The sequence below is a fragment of the Ambystoma mexicanum genome, chromosome 7p, assembly GCF_040938575.1.
Source record: "Ambystoma mexicanum isolate Mex_15411 chromosome 7p, UKY_AmexF1_1, whole genome shotgun sequence".
Taxonomy (NCBI): Eukaryota; Metazoa; Chordata; class Amphibia; order Caudata; family Ambystomatidae; genus Ambystoma; species Ambystoma mexicanum.
This window is the reverse complement of record NC_090939.1, coordinates 17,613,789-17,632,738: the sequence shown is the minus strand read 5'-3', so window position 1 is coordinate 17,632,738 and position 18,950 is coordinate 17,613,789. Positions and strand designations below refer to the sequence as shown.

The 18,950-nt window shown below is 48.0% G+C and overlaps 1 protein-coding gene across 1 annotated transcript in view; it reads right to left on the bottom strand.

The window, feature by feature from the left end:
- Positions 1–18,950, bottom strand: part of LOC138525621 (ribosomal RNA processing protein 1 homolog B-like) — a 310,024-nt gene that overhangs the window by 145,765 nt on the left and 145,309 nt on the right. The window contains exons 7-8 of the mRNA XM_069635673.1: positions 6,445–6,509; positions 230–411 (exon numbers count right to left, since the gene is read on the bottom strand). Coding sequence (XP_069491774.1) covers positions 230–411; positions 6,445–6,509 — 247 coding nt within the window. The remainder of the gene's footprint in view (positions 1–229; positions 412–6,444; positions 6,510–18,950) is intronic.

The following is an 18,950-nucleotide window of genomic DNA, read 5'->3' as shown; positions in this document are numbered from 1 at the left end:
CAGTAAAGCAAAATGTTCTGGGGTAGACCGGTCAGGAAGATCTATCATTGCTATGAAACTCTTACCCGAAAGGCGTTCGAACCACAAAGCGCATTGAGGCCATACAAATGGGGAAAGGGCGCTATATGAATGGCGAATACAATGTGGGCTGTGCGCGCAGAGACAGATTCTAGGCAGTGCATAACGAGTGGGCAAAGCATTGAGGTCTACATGCAGAGTCACTGCTTACCAGCCCTTTTTTTGCGTGTGTTGCCCCCTAACTCCCCTTCGTCACTCTCTTCATCCGTCTGTTCATCGTCTGAGGTAACTTTGCTTTGCTTCAGCTCTTTCATCAACTCCTCAATGGCAAAGGGAGCCTGGTCAACAATGGCTTCAAAGATGCCATGGGCGATAGTTTGCATCAGGTGGTTACTGAAATGAGAAACGGCACAGGATTATCCACACCGATCCAATCACATTCGTCAGCTCCAATCTCAATCCCCATAGCATGCTAGAAAACTTAAGAAGATACCCATTCCTCGAGTGGCGCTAGAGAGCCCGACCAAGATGGCTGCGCTAGGGAGAATTCTAATTTCTGTGCCAATCCCCTTCAACCCTAGTGACCCCAGCTCTTTTGCTGGACTTCTAGACATTTAATTTTTATCCTGGAGTGAGTGAGCCCTTATTCCTCACTCTCTCATGTAATTTGATCTGATTTGGATCATGAGTTTGCTTTGTTTTTGGAGTCTGACAAACTCCCTAGGCATCTACTTTTTGTATGGCGACACACAGCACCTTCAGTGCAGTGTCACAGAGAAATCCTTTAGATTTCTCATAAGGTTTAAATACCTTTTATTGGGTGAACTACAGTTCCCAAGAATAGTAAAGTGAAATTGACATTACTTACCTTTTCTCTCTTTAGGTCCAGCACACCCCCATCTTATGTGGAGTGCTGGGGGGTTACTAAGTAGCCCCTTTTCCAACTGCCTCATGTAAAAGAATGTATGTTACCCTCAATACCTTAAATGGCTGGTGGCAGTGGTTTAATTTTCCCACCATTGTGCTTCTCTACTGCAGGCTGAATCCTCAGTACTGAAACCCGCCTCTGGCTCCAGTGTGTCTGACAGGGCAGGAAGTGAGGGAAGTGCCCGAAAACGCCCATGTCCTTAGTCTCCTTGGTTACATGAATGCACCCAGTCCTGATTGGGTGGCTGGCTGTGCCACCCTGCTGTGCGAGTGACAGCTCGGCTGTGCATGAATGGGAGAAACCTGCATAAAAGGCGAGGCTTCTTGGACTGAATGCAGAGTTGAAAACTGGACGAAACAGACAAAGGAATCGCTTGCTGCATCCTCTTGGACCGTTGAACTGCCTGGTGAAGCCCTGCTGCTGTGCTGAAGCTCCTTTTCCTAATTGACAAGCGACGCTCCGGAGAGGACGTCTTCCCTTGGGTTACTTGGGAACAACTAACCCTGAGACGAACTTTGATGGAAGACGTTCCCCAACTGGCTGTACTTCTTTGCTGCTGCTGGAACTGTGTGCCAGGGGTCGAGAAAGCTGTAGTCGAGTGCAACTTCTGTAAGCCGGCCAGAAGCTCCAGGAGTCTCCTGAGGAACCTCCAGAAGCAGAACAACCCAAGCTCGAGTCATCTCACCAGAGTGCTGGACTCAAAGAGTGAAGTAAGCCCAACCAATATCGACGATCCGCGGTGGTGCTGTTTACCGAGCGCTAAGACCGCAAAGTGCTGCTGATCTAAAGAAGGAACTCCCGCAGCTGCCGCCGACCTATGAATTGCTGTGCAGACGTCCTCCCTCTAGATCTGCAACCAGACCACTCTTCTAACAAAAAGGTACTGTTCTGACTACGGGGTACTTACCTCTTTTCTGTAGTTCTTCTCTTCTCCGTTGAGACTTGCAGTAGCTGCTTTTTCAGAGTTGATTTCAGCTCTAACTTTCACAAGTGTAACAGCTTGTGACCCTACAGTGATTCTTCTGCAACAAACTCTCTAACCTTGTGCAAGACTTACCATCTAAGAAGTGCCTCAGCTCCATAGACTGATCTGGCTGTCCTGGCTCCCTGCAGACTCTCCATTTCACTGATTCTTACTGTCGCTCATAGGTGATACATTGGTTTTAGACTAATATTGCTGGGAAAGTGTTTGATCTAGACGTCATTGGGAGATTGAAAAAGTGCTCACATGCTCCGAAAACCTTTTTAACCTTTTTCCTTCCTTAACCTTTTCCTTCTACCAACCTCAGAATGTACAAAGTGATATATAAATGCCAATAATGTCCTAGTTAGTGAAGTCACCTCCGCGTGTAGGAAGTGTGTATGAAACATCTCTAAAGAGTATCTACTTGCATGGTGTAGATTCTGAGGAAGTATTTTGAGTGTTGCAAACATTGCCCTTTTTAAAGAATGCTTATTTAAAACTGACCGTAAGTGTTGCTTGGATACTTGTATTTGCGAATTTCATTGCTATAGCTCTACAGCTCACATTTACCCCTCTTGAGATAAGTCTGGCTGCTCAGTCACTCTACCAACTTGTGTAGTACAGCCCTATAACAAAAGATGTGTTACTTAATACCAAGAGGACAAGGGTTGTGTAGTCTCCCACAGGGTTACTTCATCAATTCTTGCCTAACAAGTTGTTAGGCACGATTGTATGCAGTACCCTTTGGGTGCACTACAACAACCCTGGCCTCCTGGCAAAAAGAACCCAACCTTTAGTATAAGCTTGTACTACACAGGTTGGTAGTGTGTTGAGAAGCCAGGCTTATCTCAAGAGGGGTCAATGTGAGCTGTAGGGGAGTTACACAGAGATTCACAGTGACAAGTATTCAAATAAACACTTACACACAAGGTTTCTTGCATAAACGATTATTAATTTTTCAGTTAGAATAAGCCTTCTCCAGAAGGGAGCAATATAAAAGCAACACACAAATACACTCCAAAACTATACTCTCTTATGTTTTAAATCAGTAAAGACCGTTTTTGGGATGGCCCAGTCACAACCTACACCCTCAGGTGACTTCAATAATTAGGGTGCTAAGGGACATTAATATCTTACCGTTGCATTTAGAATACTCTTAGAACTTGTCAAAGGAAAAGGTTATTAGAACAAACAAGAGACCACAAATATTCTTAAGTATGCAAATACTTCTGGATCCCCTAAGCAGGCATTCAGTAGAGCAGGTTAAGCCAAAGTCAATGGGCAAAAGTCTTGTATGAGCTGAAGCACTTGTGGTAGTTAAGTAAGAAAAGTATTTGCACAAGGTTTTATAAGTCTTTGACAAAAAGAAGAATCAATGTAGGGCCACACGCTGTTTAGGCTTGTGATTAGTAGAAGATGCAAGCAACTCTACAACAAGAGGCAAGTTCCGTCAGACTTTACAGCACCTTTAAAGATGAAGAAAAGATGCAGCTCAAGACTCCTGTTCCTGGGCAGCTCTGGAGATCTCACTGTTCCTGGGCCTCAGCTGTGGGGACAAGAGGGAGGACGTCGGGGGACACCTGCTCTGCAATGGGACGGTCACCGCTCGCAACCAGCAATCTTCAAACAAGTGGCGCTTTGGTGTTTCAGCTACTCGCGACTACCGCAAATAGCAACACTGCGGTTTCTGGCTGTCGAGATGGATTTTCCTTGCTTCTGGGGTCCTGCACTCTGTTGAGGGGGCTCAGACTCGGTCAGTCTTGCTTTCTGGGAGTCCGGATGATCTTCCTGGAGCTCTTGGCCAATTTAAAAGCAATGCACACAATCTGGTGTTCCTCTACCTGGCTATTACGTTTCCAGCAGCAACTCAGTGGAAAATCAACCAGCTCCGAGAAGATGTTCAGGGGGCTTACTTTGTAGTGGATTGGTCCCACCAACTCAAAAAGGGAGGAGTCGTCCTTGCAGGGGCTGATCTGTCGATACGAATTTGGAGTTTCAGCACAGCTCCAGGGTTTCACCAGGCAAACCAACGGTCAAGGAGTTGCAGCACGTGTCCTCTGCCTCCCAAGCCAAAAACCTCACCTTTTATTCATTTCTCTCCCATTCATTCCAGCCTAGCTGTCAGTCACCCAGTAGGGTGGCTGTCCTTGCTAGACAGCTGGCCAATCACTACAGAGTGCATGTGGGTCTCCTAAGCACAGGGAGTTTCGGGCACCTCCCTCACTTCCTGCCCCCACCAGACACCAGGGCTTCACTCGGGAACCCCGCCCAAGGCAAAGCGAACAAAGGGACCAAACCTGGTTTGGCATGCAGAGTAAATCTCAAAAAGGACCTTTCCACAAAGAAATAGCGAAAAAAGAAGACCGTACCATTTTGACAAAACGGGCACCCTTGGGTGCTTTACTGCAGCTGCGAACGCATCCCACGCTAAATGCACACCTCGGTAGTTAGAAGTAAACCACTGCCACCAGCCATTCAGTGAGGAAAGGGTAACATAAAATTGTTACATGAGAAGCTAGACACAGGGGATACTAAGTAACCCCTCCAGCCCCCTATTGTAAGATAGTGTGTGCTGGGTCTAGAATGCTACGTAGGTAAAGTCAATGTCACTTCACAGCTCTTGGAAACTGTAGTTTATCCCAGAGAAGGTATTTAAACCTTGGGAAATCTGAAAGACTTCCCTGTGTCACTGCACTGAAGGTGCTGTGTGATACAATGGACAAGATGAGGCCTACGGAGTTCGTCAAGACTACACAACCAAAAGAAACAGTGTCCAAAATGACAAAAAACATGAGAGAGTAGGAAAAAGGGGTCTCACTCTCTCCAGGTAAAAGAATTAAGTCCTCAAAATCCAGCAAAGCTGCTCGGGTATCTATGGTGGAGGGAATTGGCACATTTCTGAGAATTCTCCTTAACACAAGTTCACAATGATTAGGCATTTCAATACCATACATTTCAAGCAATGAAACCCCCATTTACTCAACTTCTAAAGTCCTGTCCCTAAATCACTCTTTCCAGACTTTAGTCGGTCGAGGCCCGGTCAAGGATCTCCCCCTTCATAGCACCATCCCACGGACTGGGATTGAGCGAGTTTACTTACCTGAACTTGATCTAATTGTTTTACTCTTATTAAATGATAACTGGACTTGTCAATCCCTAAAGAAACCTACCTATGAATGATATACTTTGAAACTGGTGACCTTTGGACACAAGGCCCCAAATCATTTTAGGGTTGGACTTTCTAAGAGTTAGGGAAGCTGCCTGTGTTGAACTGGTTATTGAATCACATGTTTTCATACAACTCCTAAGGGTGAATGTACATATCTTGTGACAATGTTTGTCTAGACTTTTTACTTGCTTGATGTGCATTTTAAAGGCCCAATAAATCATTGTTAATGCTTCTACTTGACGGTCTCACTGAAGTTCTTGGTAGTGTTCTGTGTGGACTCACAGTAGCCCTACACCCCTCTCCCACACCCCTCCCGAGTACAAGCCTTGCCACTCTGCTAACTTAACTTGGTTGGGCTAGACTGAAACATCTGCATCTTCCTGTTCCATAAGGGGCCCTCCCAAAATCCACCCTAACACTTATCTTGGCTGTTCGGAAACACACACCAATGGGGATTCTGAAAAACTAAACCGCTACCATCGGATAGCACTTCAAAAAGAAAAAAGGTTGCAGTGGCACAGGTGGACGTCGGTGGAAATCCCTCTGACCACAGAATAAGGTCAATCAGCCAAGAAAAGATGAAAAAGCAAAACACAATAGGGGTCCCATAAAATGGAACAGCAGAGAACCCAAAAAAAGAATTCTGTCCTAACGGGAACTCATGCTAAGCCTCACAGTTGGTTAACTACACTTTGTGCAAGACTGGCAGACACATTACAACCCCCAACAGGCTCTTGCGACAGGACTCAAAGCTGGCAGCACATGCTAAGCATTCAAAAGTAAGGAATTGTGTTCTCCTGCTTGGGAGTTGAGCAGTAGGGAAACTCAACCTATGCCTATTTCTCATAAAGCTACTGGTGTACAGCATATTTTATGCCCACCACTCTGCATATAGCAGAGAGTAAGATGGCACAAAATTCAGGTGCTGCCTGGCGAGGGAGTCAAGATGTTACAGGGGTCTTTGTCCATACAGAGTATCATATCCTAATGTACAAAACACCCTTGCCACAGAGGTTCATGGTACGCTAGAACAGGAGGCATGAAAAAAATAAAAAAAACATAAGAAAGGGAATGGGTGTAACGCAGAAGGAGCACTGTGGGACTACACAGCAGTGAAATAGGCAAAAGAAACGCATCCTGTCAGGTTACTATTAAAAATTCTCAAACCTCCAAGTACCTTGGAGCAGAAAATACGTAAGCATTGCGGTCGGTCCCCAACGGCCCAAAGTGCTAAAGTAGCTCAATGTCCTTCTCAGCAGTGAAGATGGACACACCCTGAATCTGCTTACCTCAGGAGGTACCTACTCTCCTCTATCAAGGGAGGGGAGGATCGGATTTGAGGGGGCCACCCAAATATGAACTTACTCTCTGGTTTTGGCAGCAATTCTGCAGAACGGATCAATGAACTTCAGATTCTGTTCAGCCTGGAGCTGCAAGGAAAACACAAAAATAAGGGCCTCAAACAGTGCAAAAAACTAAAAATTAAGTTAGTCTATCACTCATACAAACCATAGGCAGAGTGAATACAGAAGTAAAACCTGAAGACAGAGTGCCAATCACAAACCGTGAATATGAACCTAGGATACTAGGTGCAAACCACTGCCAAAGCAAGGAGGAGTTACTGACCTGTAACACAGGTTGGCATCTTTGGTGGCATTTGTAAATGCATGCTTGCAACAGCACCCCTCCAGCCTGCCACAATGCTTGCCATATCCACCCTAACCACTGCAGGCCCTTGGCCAGCCTCCGACACTCGCACCTGCCTGCTACCTGCACAAAGCCCAAGGTAAACCCCACGCGCTGGCTCGCTACTCTTCATCCACCTATACTGTGCTTCCCTCATCCACCTCCACCCCCTTAACCCCTCTCGCACCCATCCCACTCAAACTGCTCACCGCACCCACTTACGCCAGCCCCCCGCAACACCCACCTATGCGCATGACCCCCCCCCCCACTGGTCCCCAACACCTCATCACCCACCCCAACCCTCCACTCCTCTCCCCAACAGCCACCCCATCTCCTGTGTTCTCATCAAAGTGGACGCTGCCATTGCACACGCCGTTGACAACCATGACCATCTCGCAAAACCTCGACCTCCTGGCCATCACGGAAACCTGGCACCATGATGCCGCAGGCCCCTCCCTTTCCATAGCCATCCCCCCAGTTTTGCCATCCTTCGCAATGACCGTGTCTGCAAAAAGGTGGCGTCGCACAAATCCTCAGAGACACTCTCCACATCCGCGACATCGTCACACCACCCCTCATGAACTGCCAATCCCCATCCATCAAGCACGACTTGGCTGCCTCCAGCATCATCAACATCCTTCTGATGGAGCGCCCAAGGCCCAAACCTCAACCATTGTGGAGGACCTCTCCCACCTCCCTCTGCACAACCTTAAACTCTATACCAAGCCCCTCACACTAGGTGACATCAACCTTGCTTACGGGGACACATTTAACAAAGAGGCCACATCCCTCTCCTCCACTTCTCTTAAGCACTCCTCAAGCCCACACAACACCTCAGCCGCACCCTGGACTGGGTGCTCGACCATAACTGCCACCCTCTCATCTCCAACACCCCATGTGCCTGTCTGACCATCACCGCATCGTCTTCTCCAATCCCACCAGACAAACTGAACACCACCCAGTTACTCCCATTGCATGCACAACCTCTCCAGCGACCACATCCTACCGCCACCCCAGCAGCAGCAGCATCAACAAACTTGTCACACTGTACAAAACCATCCACACCATGGCAGTGGACACCCTTCTACCTTAAAGAAACGCACCCCCCCCCCAAGCCCTCCTCTCCATTCAACACCTGGTACACCACTGAGCCCCACACCGTCCGCTCCAAAAAGCAGGCCAGCAAACGTGCCTTGCTCACATGCCCCTCCATTGAGAACAAGACCAGATTTGCCTCCAATGCCAAAACCTATAAGGATGCTTTTCGGGAGAATTCTCAGAAATGTGCTAATTCCCTTCTACCTTCGAGATCCCTAGCTCTTTTGCTGGACTTCAGGAACCTGGAGAGAGTGCCCTTTTTCTCACCCATGTAATTTTATTGTGATTTAGATTAGGTTTCTTTTGACTTTGGAGTCTGACAAACTCCAAAGGCATCATCTTTACAATGTGACACACAGAACCTTCAGTGCAGTGGCGCAGGGAAGTCTCTTCGATTTCCCAAAGGTTTAATACCTTCTCTTGGTGAAACTACTGTTTCCAAGAGCAGTAAAGTGAAATTGACTTTTGTTAGGCAAGATTGTATGTAGTACCCTTTGGAACACTACAATAACCCTGACCTCCTGGCAATAGGGACCCAACCTTTGGTAAAAGTCTGTACTACACAGGTTGGTAGTGTGGCTGAGCAGCCAGGCTCATCTCTAGAGGGGTCAATGTGAGCAGCAAGGTGGTGACAGAGTTTCACAGTACAGTTATTCAAATAGACACTTATACTCAAGGTTTCTTGACAAAATTATTAATTTATTTCACAATCCGTTGTCTAAGCTTTCTTCAGAAGGGAGCAATACATGTAACAATTGAAATCCACTTCAAAACACACTCAGTTTCTCTAAATCAGATGATACCCATTCGGGATGGCACACAGACACTTCCTACACCCTCAGGTGACTTAAATAGCTAGGACACTGGACATTGATTTATCACTGGTACATTTAGAGAAATACTGAATTGGGTGTAAAAGATAGAATAGAGGAATAAAACAAAGGTTAACAAATATTTCATAAACAGGCAAGTACTTTTGAAGCCTTCCAATGTTCAGTAAATTAACCCTTTCCTGGGGAAAAGATAAAGCACAGAGTCAGAAGAGTCACTCAGGGAGCCAGGACAGCCAATGTTAATTGCACATCAAGGGGGACTGGAGATCATCTTTGCAGTTAGGTAAAAAGTCTTGCAGTGTTTTTGGAAATGTTTGCAGAAAAATAGAACACTTGAAGGGCCACAAGCTGGGAGGTTTTTGAAGGGCAAAGCTTTAGCAACTCAGCAAGGTAACCAAGACAGGTCTCAACTGAGAGCAAGCAAGTCTACACAAAAAGAGGAAAGTTCTCTTAGACTTTACAGTACTTCTGGTTAGAAGAAATGGTCCCAGCAGGCTTTGGTTCCTAACCAGCTCTGCAGATCCTGTTGGGCCTCAGTCGTGGGGACAAGAGGGAGGACGTCTAGGGACTCCTGCTCTGCAATGGGACTGTCAGCGGCAGCAATGGGCTAACTTCAATTCAGCGGTCCTTCAGTGTTTCAGCTCCTCGTGTCTGACAGCAAATAGCAAAACTGTGGTTCTCGGATACCAATTCAGACTGTCCTTGCTTCTGCGGTCCGGCACTCTGAGGTGGCTCAGGCTTTGTCAGTCCTGCATCAGGGAAATCCGGAGGATCTTCTTGGCGCTAAAGTCTGACTTAAAAGCAATGCACACAATCTGGTGTTCCTCTCCCTGGCACTTCGGTTCCTGCAGCAGCAGCAGTGGAAATACAACTAGCTTTTAGAGGATGTCCAGACAGGCTTACTTTGGAGTTGATTGGTCCCACCAACTCAAGGGGAGAAGTCATCCTTGCAGGGCTTCTCTAGTCAAGGCAAATTTGGAGCGTCAGCACAACAGCAGGGCTTCACCAGGCAAACCAACGGTCCAGGAGTTGCAGCCGGAGTCTCTTCCAAGTTCTTCTTCGGATTCCTTCGTCCAGTGGTCGACTCTTGCCTTCCAAGCCAAAAAAGACGCCGCCTTTTATGCAGGTTTCTGCCATTCATTCCAGCCTAGCTGTCAATCACACACAGCAGGGTGGCTGTTCTTGCCAGGCAGCCAGCCAGCCAGCCAGCCAATCTCCTTTGGGTGCATTCCTGTAACCAACGGGATTAAGCACGGAGTTTCGGGCATCTCCCTCACTTCCTGGCCCTGCCAGACATACTGGAGCCAGAGGCGGGCGTCAATCCCGCCAAAGACAAAACAAACAAAAGGGACCAAAACTCAAGAAGGGCCTTTCCAACAAGAAATGGCGAAAAAAGTCCATTTTGACAAAATGGGCACCCATAGGTGTCTTACTTCAGCTACGAACGCAGTCCGAGGTAAAAACACACAATGGTAGTAAAACGTAAACTACTGCCACCAGCCATTAATTGTAGAAAAGGCAACATAAAAATGTTACACGAGAAACTAGAGAAAGGGGATACTAAGTAACCCCTCTAGGACCCTATTGTAAAAATAAAAGACTGCCGCCTTTATCAGGTTCCAAGATCACCTAGAAAAACACCACCTCCTCAGTCCCTGCCAATCCCACTTCCGCCCTGGCCACGGCACCGAGTCAGACCTCCTGGGCCTAAAAAATCAATTAGATGATGCCATGACTGGCAACCTCTCTCTCCTCATGCTACTAGGCCCAGTTGTGGCCTTTGACTTGGTTGACCATAACATACTCTGCAACCACCTCTCCACAGCCGCCCTATTCTACCCCCCCAAAGCCTGCCAGTGGATTTTGTCTTGTTTGTCCGACAGCACCTCAACTGTCTATGCAGACAACCACTCCTCCACCCGCACAGCCATCACCTATGGAGCCCCCCTCACGCCCCTAAGGCTCATGCAGCCCCCCCTCCACAATGTCTTTAACAAGCCCCTTTTTGACCCTGCCAAATCAAATATAGCAACTACGCCGACGACACCCAGATCCTCATCCCCTCTCCTGCATCTATCACCAAGACACCGACAAAATTAACTGCATCTATGAATCTGTGCAATCCTGGATGGTGATCGATGGGCTCAGTCTGAATGATAAAACTGAGCTTGTCAGCAAACCAGCCCACCTAGCCAACCTAGAACCCGAATATTCCCACTTCACCATTAACACCGTACCTGTCTCCCCAGTAGTCAAAACATTGGGCGTCCACTAAGCCTCTACACTCTCACTCACTAAACTGGCGAACTCCATCGCCTCCTCATCAGCATATACCGCCAAACTCCTCAACGCTGCCACCTGTACCTCTACAATGACAATTGTATCAACATCGCCCGAGCCACCATCTGCTCTAAATTGGATTATTGCAACTCCCTCTTCACTGGCACCTCCTAAAATAACCTGCATAAACTACAAACTGTTCAAAATAACGCCCTCTGCAACGCATGGGCCAAAAAATAAATTATATATATATATATATATATATATATATATATATATATATATATATATTGAAAAAAGAGGAGAGGGGCGCACTCCAGTTCCCTGCACAGTAAACCTTCTCAGCTACAGGTGTTCTCCTCCGACCGGTTTCAGTGCCAATACACGTCATCAGGGAGGCTGTCTTAACTTGCAGCTCACAGCAAGTGCAGGTGTTAACACTTAGTGATGATTCTGCTGCAAGGACTTCTGGTAGCTGTAGTCATCAGGTTTGCAAGGAACAAACTCACACCCAATCCCATAAATGGGGAAAGGGGGGGAGTAGCCTACAGTGAGGCACTCCAAAGTTGGGCATATATTACCCCGGTGCAAAGAAGTTGGGCATATATTACCCCGGTGAGAAGGTTTACTGTGCAGGGAACTGGAGTGCGCCCCTCTCCTTTTTTTTCAATACATTTGCAAGTTTTCTGAAGGGTGGAATCTTCAGAAATCTTATAGGGTGCTGCACCGGGGTAATATATGCCCAACTTTGGAGTGCCTCACTGTAGGCTACTCCCCCCCTTTCCCCATTTATGGGATTGGGTGTGAGTCTGTTCCTTGCAAACCTGATGACTACAGCTACCAGAAGTCCTTGCAGCAGAATCATCACTAAGTGTTAACACCTGCACTTGCTGTGAGCTGCAAGTTAAGACAGCCTCCTTGATGACGTGTATTGGCACACAAACCGGTCGGAGGAGAACACCTGTAGCTGAGAAGGTTTACTGTGCAGGGAACTGGAGTGCACCCCTCTCCTTTTTTATATATATATATATATATATATATATATATATATATATATATATATATATATATATAGATATATATATATATATATATATATATATATATATGATACATTACTCACCGTAATCGTATTTCTGATGCTTGTATCTGCTTAGATCACATGCTGTGCATAGGCCGACATCTAGTGGAAGCTGCGGAGTATTACAGTTTGTTTTTCGAAACTCGAAAATGGGCGTCGACACAGGCGTGCCAGTAATACTATCCCTAGTGTGACGTCCACTGTACCCAAGATCCCTCACGCGTCTAGGATCCTCAGATTGTATTTTTTCTGACATGAGGAAGCATGAAGAGTAGCGTGAGTACTAATAATCCAAGCAGATAGACAGAAAGGTAAGACTACCAGCAATCATGCGCCTTCTCTCGGAGGGGAGGAAGGGTGGGTCGCATGTGAATCTAAGCAGATACAAGCATCAGAAATACGATTACGGTGAGTAATGTATCCCTTCTGAGGCTTGTGGAATCTGCTTAGATCACATGCTGTGCATAGATTAGCAAGCAGTACCAGAAGAAGGAGGTGGGATGTGAGAAGAGTCATGAGCAAACAGGTGTCTCAGAACCGCTTGTCCCACTTGCGTATCTGTCTTGGAATGAGTGTCAATGCAGTAATGCTGAGTAAAAGTGTGAATAGAGCTCCAAGTAGCTGCTTTGCAAATGGTGTCGAGGGGAACATTTGCAATGAAAGCCAGAGTGGCCCCAATGCCTCTAGTAGAGTGGGCTCTTGGCGTAAAAGGCAGAGTTTTTTCAGAAAGAGAGTAACACAGCTGTATACAGTTGATAATCCACTTCGAGATAGCGCCCTTAGAGACGCGATCTCCCTCTCTGCCTGTAGCTACGGAGACAAACAGTTGATCTGTTTTCCTTAGCGGTCTGGTTTTGTTTACATAGTAGAGGACCGCCCTACGCACATCTAGGGTGTGTAGTTTCACCTCAGCCGAGCTTTGCGGGTTCTGGAAGAAAGCCGGAAGCTCGATGGACTGGTTTACATGGAATTTAGATATAAATTTAGGTGAAAACCTAGGGGGTGTGCATAAAACCAGTTTGTCTTTGTGGATAGTAAAGAAAGGATCCTGCACTGACAGAGCCTGAATTTCACTGACCCTTCTTATAGAGGTAATGGCTACTAAGAAGGCCATTTTATAAGTCAGGTGTTTGAGACTACTTTTATGCATGGGTTCGAAAGGGGGGCCCATGAGCTTAGCTAGCACCACATTGAGGTCCCATCCTGGCGGTGGGTTCGAAATAGGAGGGTGAAGTCTCTTTACTCCTTCCATGAAGGCTTTAACTACTGGTACTTTCCACCACGATACCTTGTTATGGGATGTGGTGTAAGCCGAGAGGGCTGCCAGGTGTACGTTCAGAGAGTTAAAAACCAAACCTGCGTCCAGCAGGTGGAGCATGTATGTTACAACGTTGGAAGGAGTGCAATTAACCGGGTTGATTTGTTTATTCTGGCACCAAATAACAAATCTTTTCCACTTGTCAAAGTAACAGTGCCTTGTGTTTGGTTTCCTGGATTCTTTTAGGATGTCCATACACCTCTGTGGTAAATTGAGATGCCCAAACTCTATGACTTCAGGAGCCATGCTGCCAGGTTCATTGAGTTGGGTTCCTGGTGCACTGTTTGACCTTGTTGCTGGGACAGTAGGTTGTACCAGGCTGGGAGTTTGATGGGCTCGCACACCGCCATCCTGCGTAGGTGTGGAAACCATGGTTGTCTCGCCCACATGGGAGCAACTAGGATGAGCGTCATCGATTCCTTGTTCATCTTGTACACCACCTTCCTGATGAGAGGAGTTGGTGGAAAAGCGTACGCAAACATCCCTGACCAGTTCATCCACAGGGCATTCCCTTGGGAGTCTGGCTGGGGGAACCTGGATGCAAATCCTGGGCATTGTTTGTTTTCGCTTGTGGCGAATAGGTCTATAGTGGGGAAACCCCACTGAGAGAAGAGATCCTCTACGATATCTCTGTGAAGGACCCATTCGTGTTCTTTTGGGAGGGAGTCTCTGCTTAGGGCATCCGCTAGGGAATTGAGCTCCCCTGGAACATGTTGAGATGACAGGAAGATGTTCCGTCTGAGTGCCCATGTCCAGATTTTCTGGGCAAGCTTGGACAGATTTGGCGAACGAGTCCCTCCTTGTTTGTTCAGATAGAACATGGCTGTCGTGCTGTCCGTCCGAATCTGCACCGACAAGTTTAGCAGATGGGGCTCGAATGCCCGAAGCGCTCGGAATACTGCCAGAAGCTCCAGCAGGTTGATGTGGTTCTTGGCTACTGAGTGAGACCAGAGACCCTGAGCTGTGTGGTGGAGATGGTGAGCTCCCCACCCAGTCAGGCATGCATCTGTAGTCACCACTGCTTGTACTTCGGGATCGTAGAAGGGTTTTCCCCTTGCGAGATTCTCTCTTGTCCACCAGTGTAAGCTCTGTACGAGTGTTGGCGAAACGACCACTAGATCGTCCCACTGACCACTTGCCTGAGACCACAACCATTCCTGCATGGGACGCATGCGCAGACGCGCGTGGGGGACCAGGTAAATGCATGACGCCATCATGCCCAGTAACCGCATAGCTTTGCGTACCGTTATTTGTTGACCTGACTGATAATGTGGAATCTGCAGTAGTATATTCCGAATTCTCTCTTCCGAAGGGAAGGTCAACCCTTTCTGAGTATCTAGGATTGCTCCTAGGAACTGTTTTGAGGTGCTTGGCACCAGACTGGATTTTTTCTCGTTGATAGAGAAGCCTAATTCGTGGAGGAGGTCGATAGTCCTCTGAATGTTTGACCTGCAAATTCCTGGGGTTTCCCCCGTTATGAGCCAGTCGTCCAGATAAGGGTACACTGGGATTGCCTCCCTGCGTAGGTGTGCAGCTGCCACCGCCAGTACCTTGGTGAATACCCTTGGTGCTGAAGTTATCCCGAAGGGCAGTACCTTGAATTGGTAGTGGCGACTGTCTACCTTGAAGCGCAAGTATTTTCTGTGGGCTGGGAGCATGGAAATATGAAAATAAGCATCTTTCATATCCAAGGTTGCCATGTACTCCCCTTTTTTAGGAGGGGGGATTACCTCTTGTAGCGTGGTCATACGGAATTTTTGGGGCTTGACATACTTGTTGGCAGGCCGCAAGTCCAATACTGGGCGCATTGTCAAATCTTTCTTTGGCACAAGGAAGTAAGTTGAATAGATACCCTTGTTTACCTGGTGTCCTGGGACGAGTTCTATCGCGTCCTTTTCTAGCAGAATGGCGATCTCCTCGAGAAGGATCTTCTGATGTTCTAAGGAGTGTATTCTTTGTCGTGGAGGGTGGTTCCGGTGACGCTGCAGTAATTCTATACAATATCCTGTGGACACTGTTGACAGCACCCATCTGTCTGAGGTGATCCCTTCCCAAGCCTGGGTGAAGTTGGAAATGCGTCCCCCTACTGGGGTTGCGTGAGAAGGGACCCTGAACTGAGCGTCACTGCTTTGGTGGAGGCGTGCCCCCTCCCTTGTTGGGGCTGCCTCTGCCTCTTCCACGACCTCTCTTGTTACCCCTGCTGTAACTTTGGGTAGACTGCTGGTTGTTGTCACCTGTCCTTGGGCATAGTTGCCTTTTTGTGAATTTTGGCCGCGTGGGCGACGAAAATTACTGTTCCCCCTCTGGTTAGGGGGTTTGTTGGTAAGCTGGCCAAGGGATTTGAGAGTTTCGTACTCGTCCTTGGCATTCTTAAGTGCGTCTTCGACCGCTTTCCCAAACAATAGATCGGGTTCCACCGGCTTGTCTATTAATGAAGCCTGGGTTTCTGTCTTGAACCCCGACTGCCGTAACCACGCATGTCTCTTGATAACAGTACCTTTTGCTATCAGTCTTCCTGCGTTGTCCGCGGCGTCGAAAGTTGCTTTTAATATGCAACCAGACACGGCTCTCCCCTCTGCCGAGATCCGAGCCAACTGGCCCTTTAACGGTTCAGGAGCAGAGGCTATGAGCGCCGCAACCTCTTCCCATTGATGGCAGTTGTAGCTTGCCAACAGGGTGGTGGAGTTTGCGATCCTTGCTTGGTAGGCGGACGTTGAGGCTACCTTCCTGCCAAACCCGTACAGTCTTTTGCTCTCCTTGTCGGGAGGAGCTTCTGACGACGATAAGGGTGTCCCAGCCCTCTTCCGAGTGTTGGTAACCACTAGGGAGTCTGGTTTAAGATGTCCTCTTATATAAAGAGGGTCAGACTGGGCTGCCCGAAAAAGTTTTTCGACTCTGGGGTTGACGGCTCTGGTGAGGTTAGGATTCACCAGGGATGGATCTATTCTACGTTGGATGGATTTAAGGATAGGGATGGTCTGAGCGACCGGCCTCCTCTCTCCCACCAACTCTTCTGCGAAGTCCCTTTCCTCCTGTACACCGTGGGTGTCGATGTGAAAATGTTCTGCTGCGCGAGCGAGAACTTCATTAAGAAGGGGCTGGTTATCAACTGGCGAGTCGGTAACTGGGGCTTCGCTCTCTACCGGGGAATCTACTCTGTAAATTTCCTGCTCATCTTCTACCTCCTCCAGGTCCTCATCATCCGCATAGTATTCAGTCCCGGTTTGTTCCTCCATACTTGTAAACTCCTGGTCCCCTTCAGGGAAAGGCTGTCCTTGGTATCTGGGGTGTGGAGTAGAGTATGGAGTAGAGTAAGGCTGCACCTCGAAGGGTTCAGGTCTTTCGAACCGGGCTTTCCTACTTAGGGGGATAGGATCAGAGGAGCCTGAGGGTGTGGGCCCTTGAGGGTCATACGAAAGGAAATGTTCTGGGTTTTTGTCATAAAAATCAGCTAAGGAAGACATCCTTGACATGACCCTGTCTATGTCTTCAATGGACCATTCTTTGGAACAGGGTATGACTTTAGTAGGCAACTTAGAGGACTTATCAAGGGTACCCTTGCTGGATGTTGATGTCCCAGTAGATTTATGTGTGTCTGTCTGCTTAGGGTGGAAGGATGGTCTTACAGGAGTGGATGGCTGTGCTTTCCGCTGTTTCCCCCCCTCCCCGTGCATGGAAAAATGTTTTCCCTGCCCCTTGGAGGCCCCAGAGACTTTCGACGCCTGGCGTCGAGGGTCGGGAGAGGTATCTTGTTTCGAGCGTGGGGCCTCGCTGGTGTTAACTGCGGCCTCGGTCTCCTGGAGCGCGGCCTGGGGGTGGAAGTCGTCTTCGTCTTCCGACGATCGAACTTCCGTTAATCTAGGGAGCGAGGCACTCTTGGCAAGAGTGGATGATTGCCTTGCGTCATGAGGTGATCTCGATCGAGAGCGCCCAGAGGACACCGAGTCGGACCGTTCTATCTGTGCCTCTTTCCGAGAAATCGACGTCAGCGAGGTTCGGTTGGGTTTAGTGTGTTTAGTGTGTGTAGGGTGTGTAGCGCTTGCGTCGCCGGGGGTCTTCCCCATAGCCGCCCTGCCGGACAACCTTCCGAGGTCGGGGACCTGCGCTCGGCAGTCCTTCGACGCCGTAATGCCCTCGCCGTCCGAAAGTACGGCGTCGCTGCCATCGCTGAAGGCGCCCTCCGCTGCCATGGCCGCCTGCCTGGCGTGGTGGGCCCAACGCTTTGTCGAACGGTCCTTAAGTGTCTTAGGCTCAAACCTACTACACGCTCTGCAGTTGGCTTCGGGGTGGTCCCTTGGCAAGCAGAGATTGCACGTGGCGTGCCTGTCGACCCAAGGGTATTTGCGGTTGCACTTGGGGCAGAATTGGAAAGGGGTACCCTCCATACGCACCTTGAGGCAGCGGGCTTAAGTGTAGGAAATATATAAGGTGTACCTATATACCAAGAGTGAAGAGTATGTACCACCCCCCACTCTCCCTACTTGCAGGGCCGAGGCCAGCGGCCTACTAGGCCCGGGCCGAGGCCAGCGGCCTTCCGAGGCCCAGATCCGTCGTGCAGCAGCCGACGGTCGATGTCTTCTCCAGCCGTCGTCGAGGGTCGACGTTGGGGTGGGGAAGGATGTCAATAATAATGTTAATCTTCAATAATTAGCAAAAGTATGGCTAAGGCCAGGGAACTCCGCAAGATGCTTCCGACCAGTATGGCGGAAAAAAACAATCTGAGGATCCTAGACGCGTGAGGGATCTTGGGTACAGTGGACGTCACACTAGGGATAGTATTACTGGCACGCCTGTGTCGACGCCCATTTTCGAGTTTCGAGAAACAAACTAATACTCCGCAGCTTCCACTAGATGTCGGCCTATGCACAGCATGTGATCTAAGCAGATTCCACAAGCCTCAGAAATATATATATATATATATATATATATATATATATATATATATATATACACACACACACACACACACACAAATTATATATATATATATATATATATATATATATATACACCCCCTCCTCCCCCCAGGGAAGGACCGTATCTCCTTCAAAATTCTTACCTTAATCCACTGCTGCATCAATAACACTTCTCCCCAATACCTCTCAGAGCGCATCACCAAACCAACCTCTTCCAGACCCACCAGAACTGCCTATGCCAACCTCCTGCAAACACCCAAGTTCAGAAGAACCAGAGCAGGAGGATCCAGCTTCCCCGCCCACGCCACTGTGCTCTGGAACACCCTCACACCCCACCTTAGAAAGGAAAACTCAGACTATCTTTAGAAAAACACTAAAGATATTTCTGTTTAACTGAACAGATCGGACTTGGAACCTCTGTTCAAACCTGACTTTTACATATTTGTAACCATGCCTCTAAGCTCACGCCGCCTTCACGCCTTTGTGTTTACGCACACTCTACAAATGTAATAAATACAATAAATTAAATGCAAGTACAGTACATTAAATGTTCAGGCAATATATAGATTTTAAGAGCTTTCGAGAACTCCCAATAACCAATGTATATAGCTATTTGGGATTAAACAACAATAATCAAAGACGAGCCATATGAAGTAACA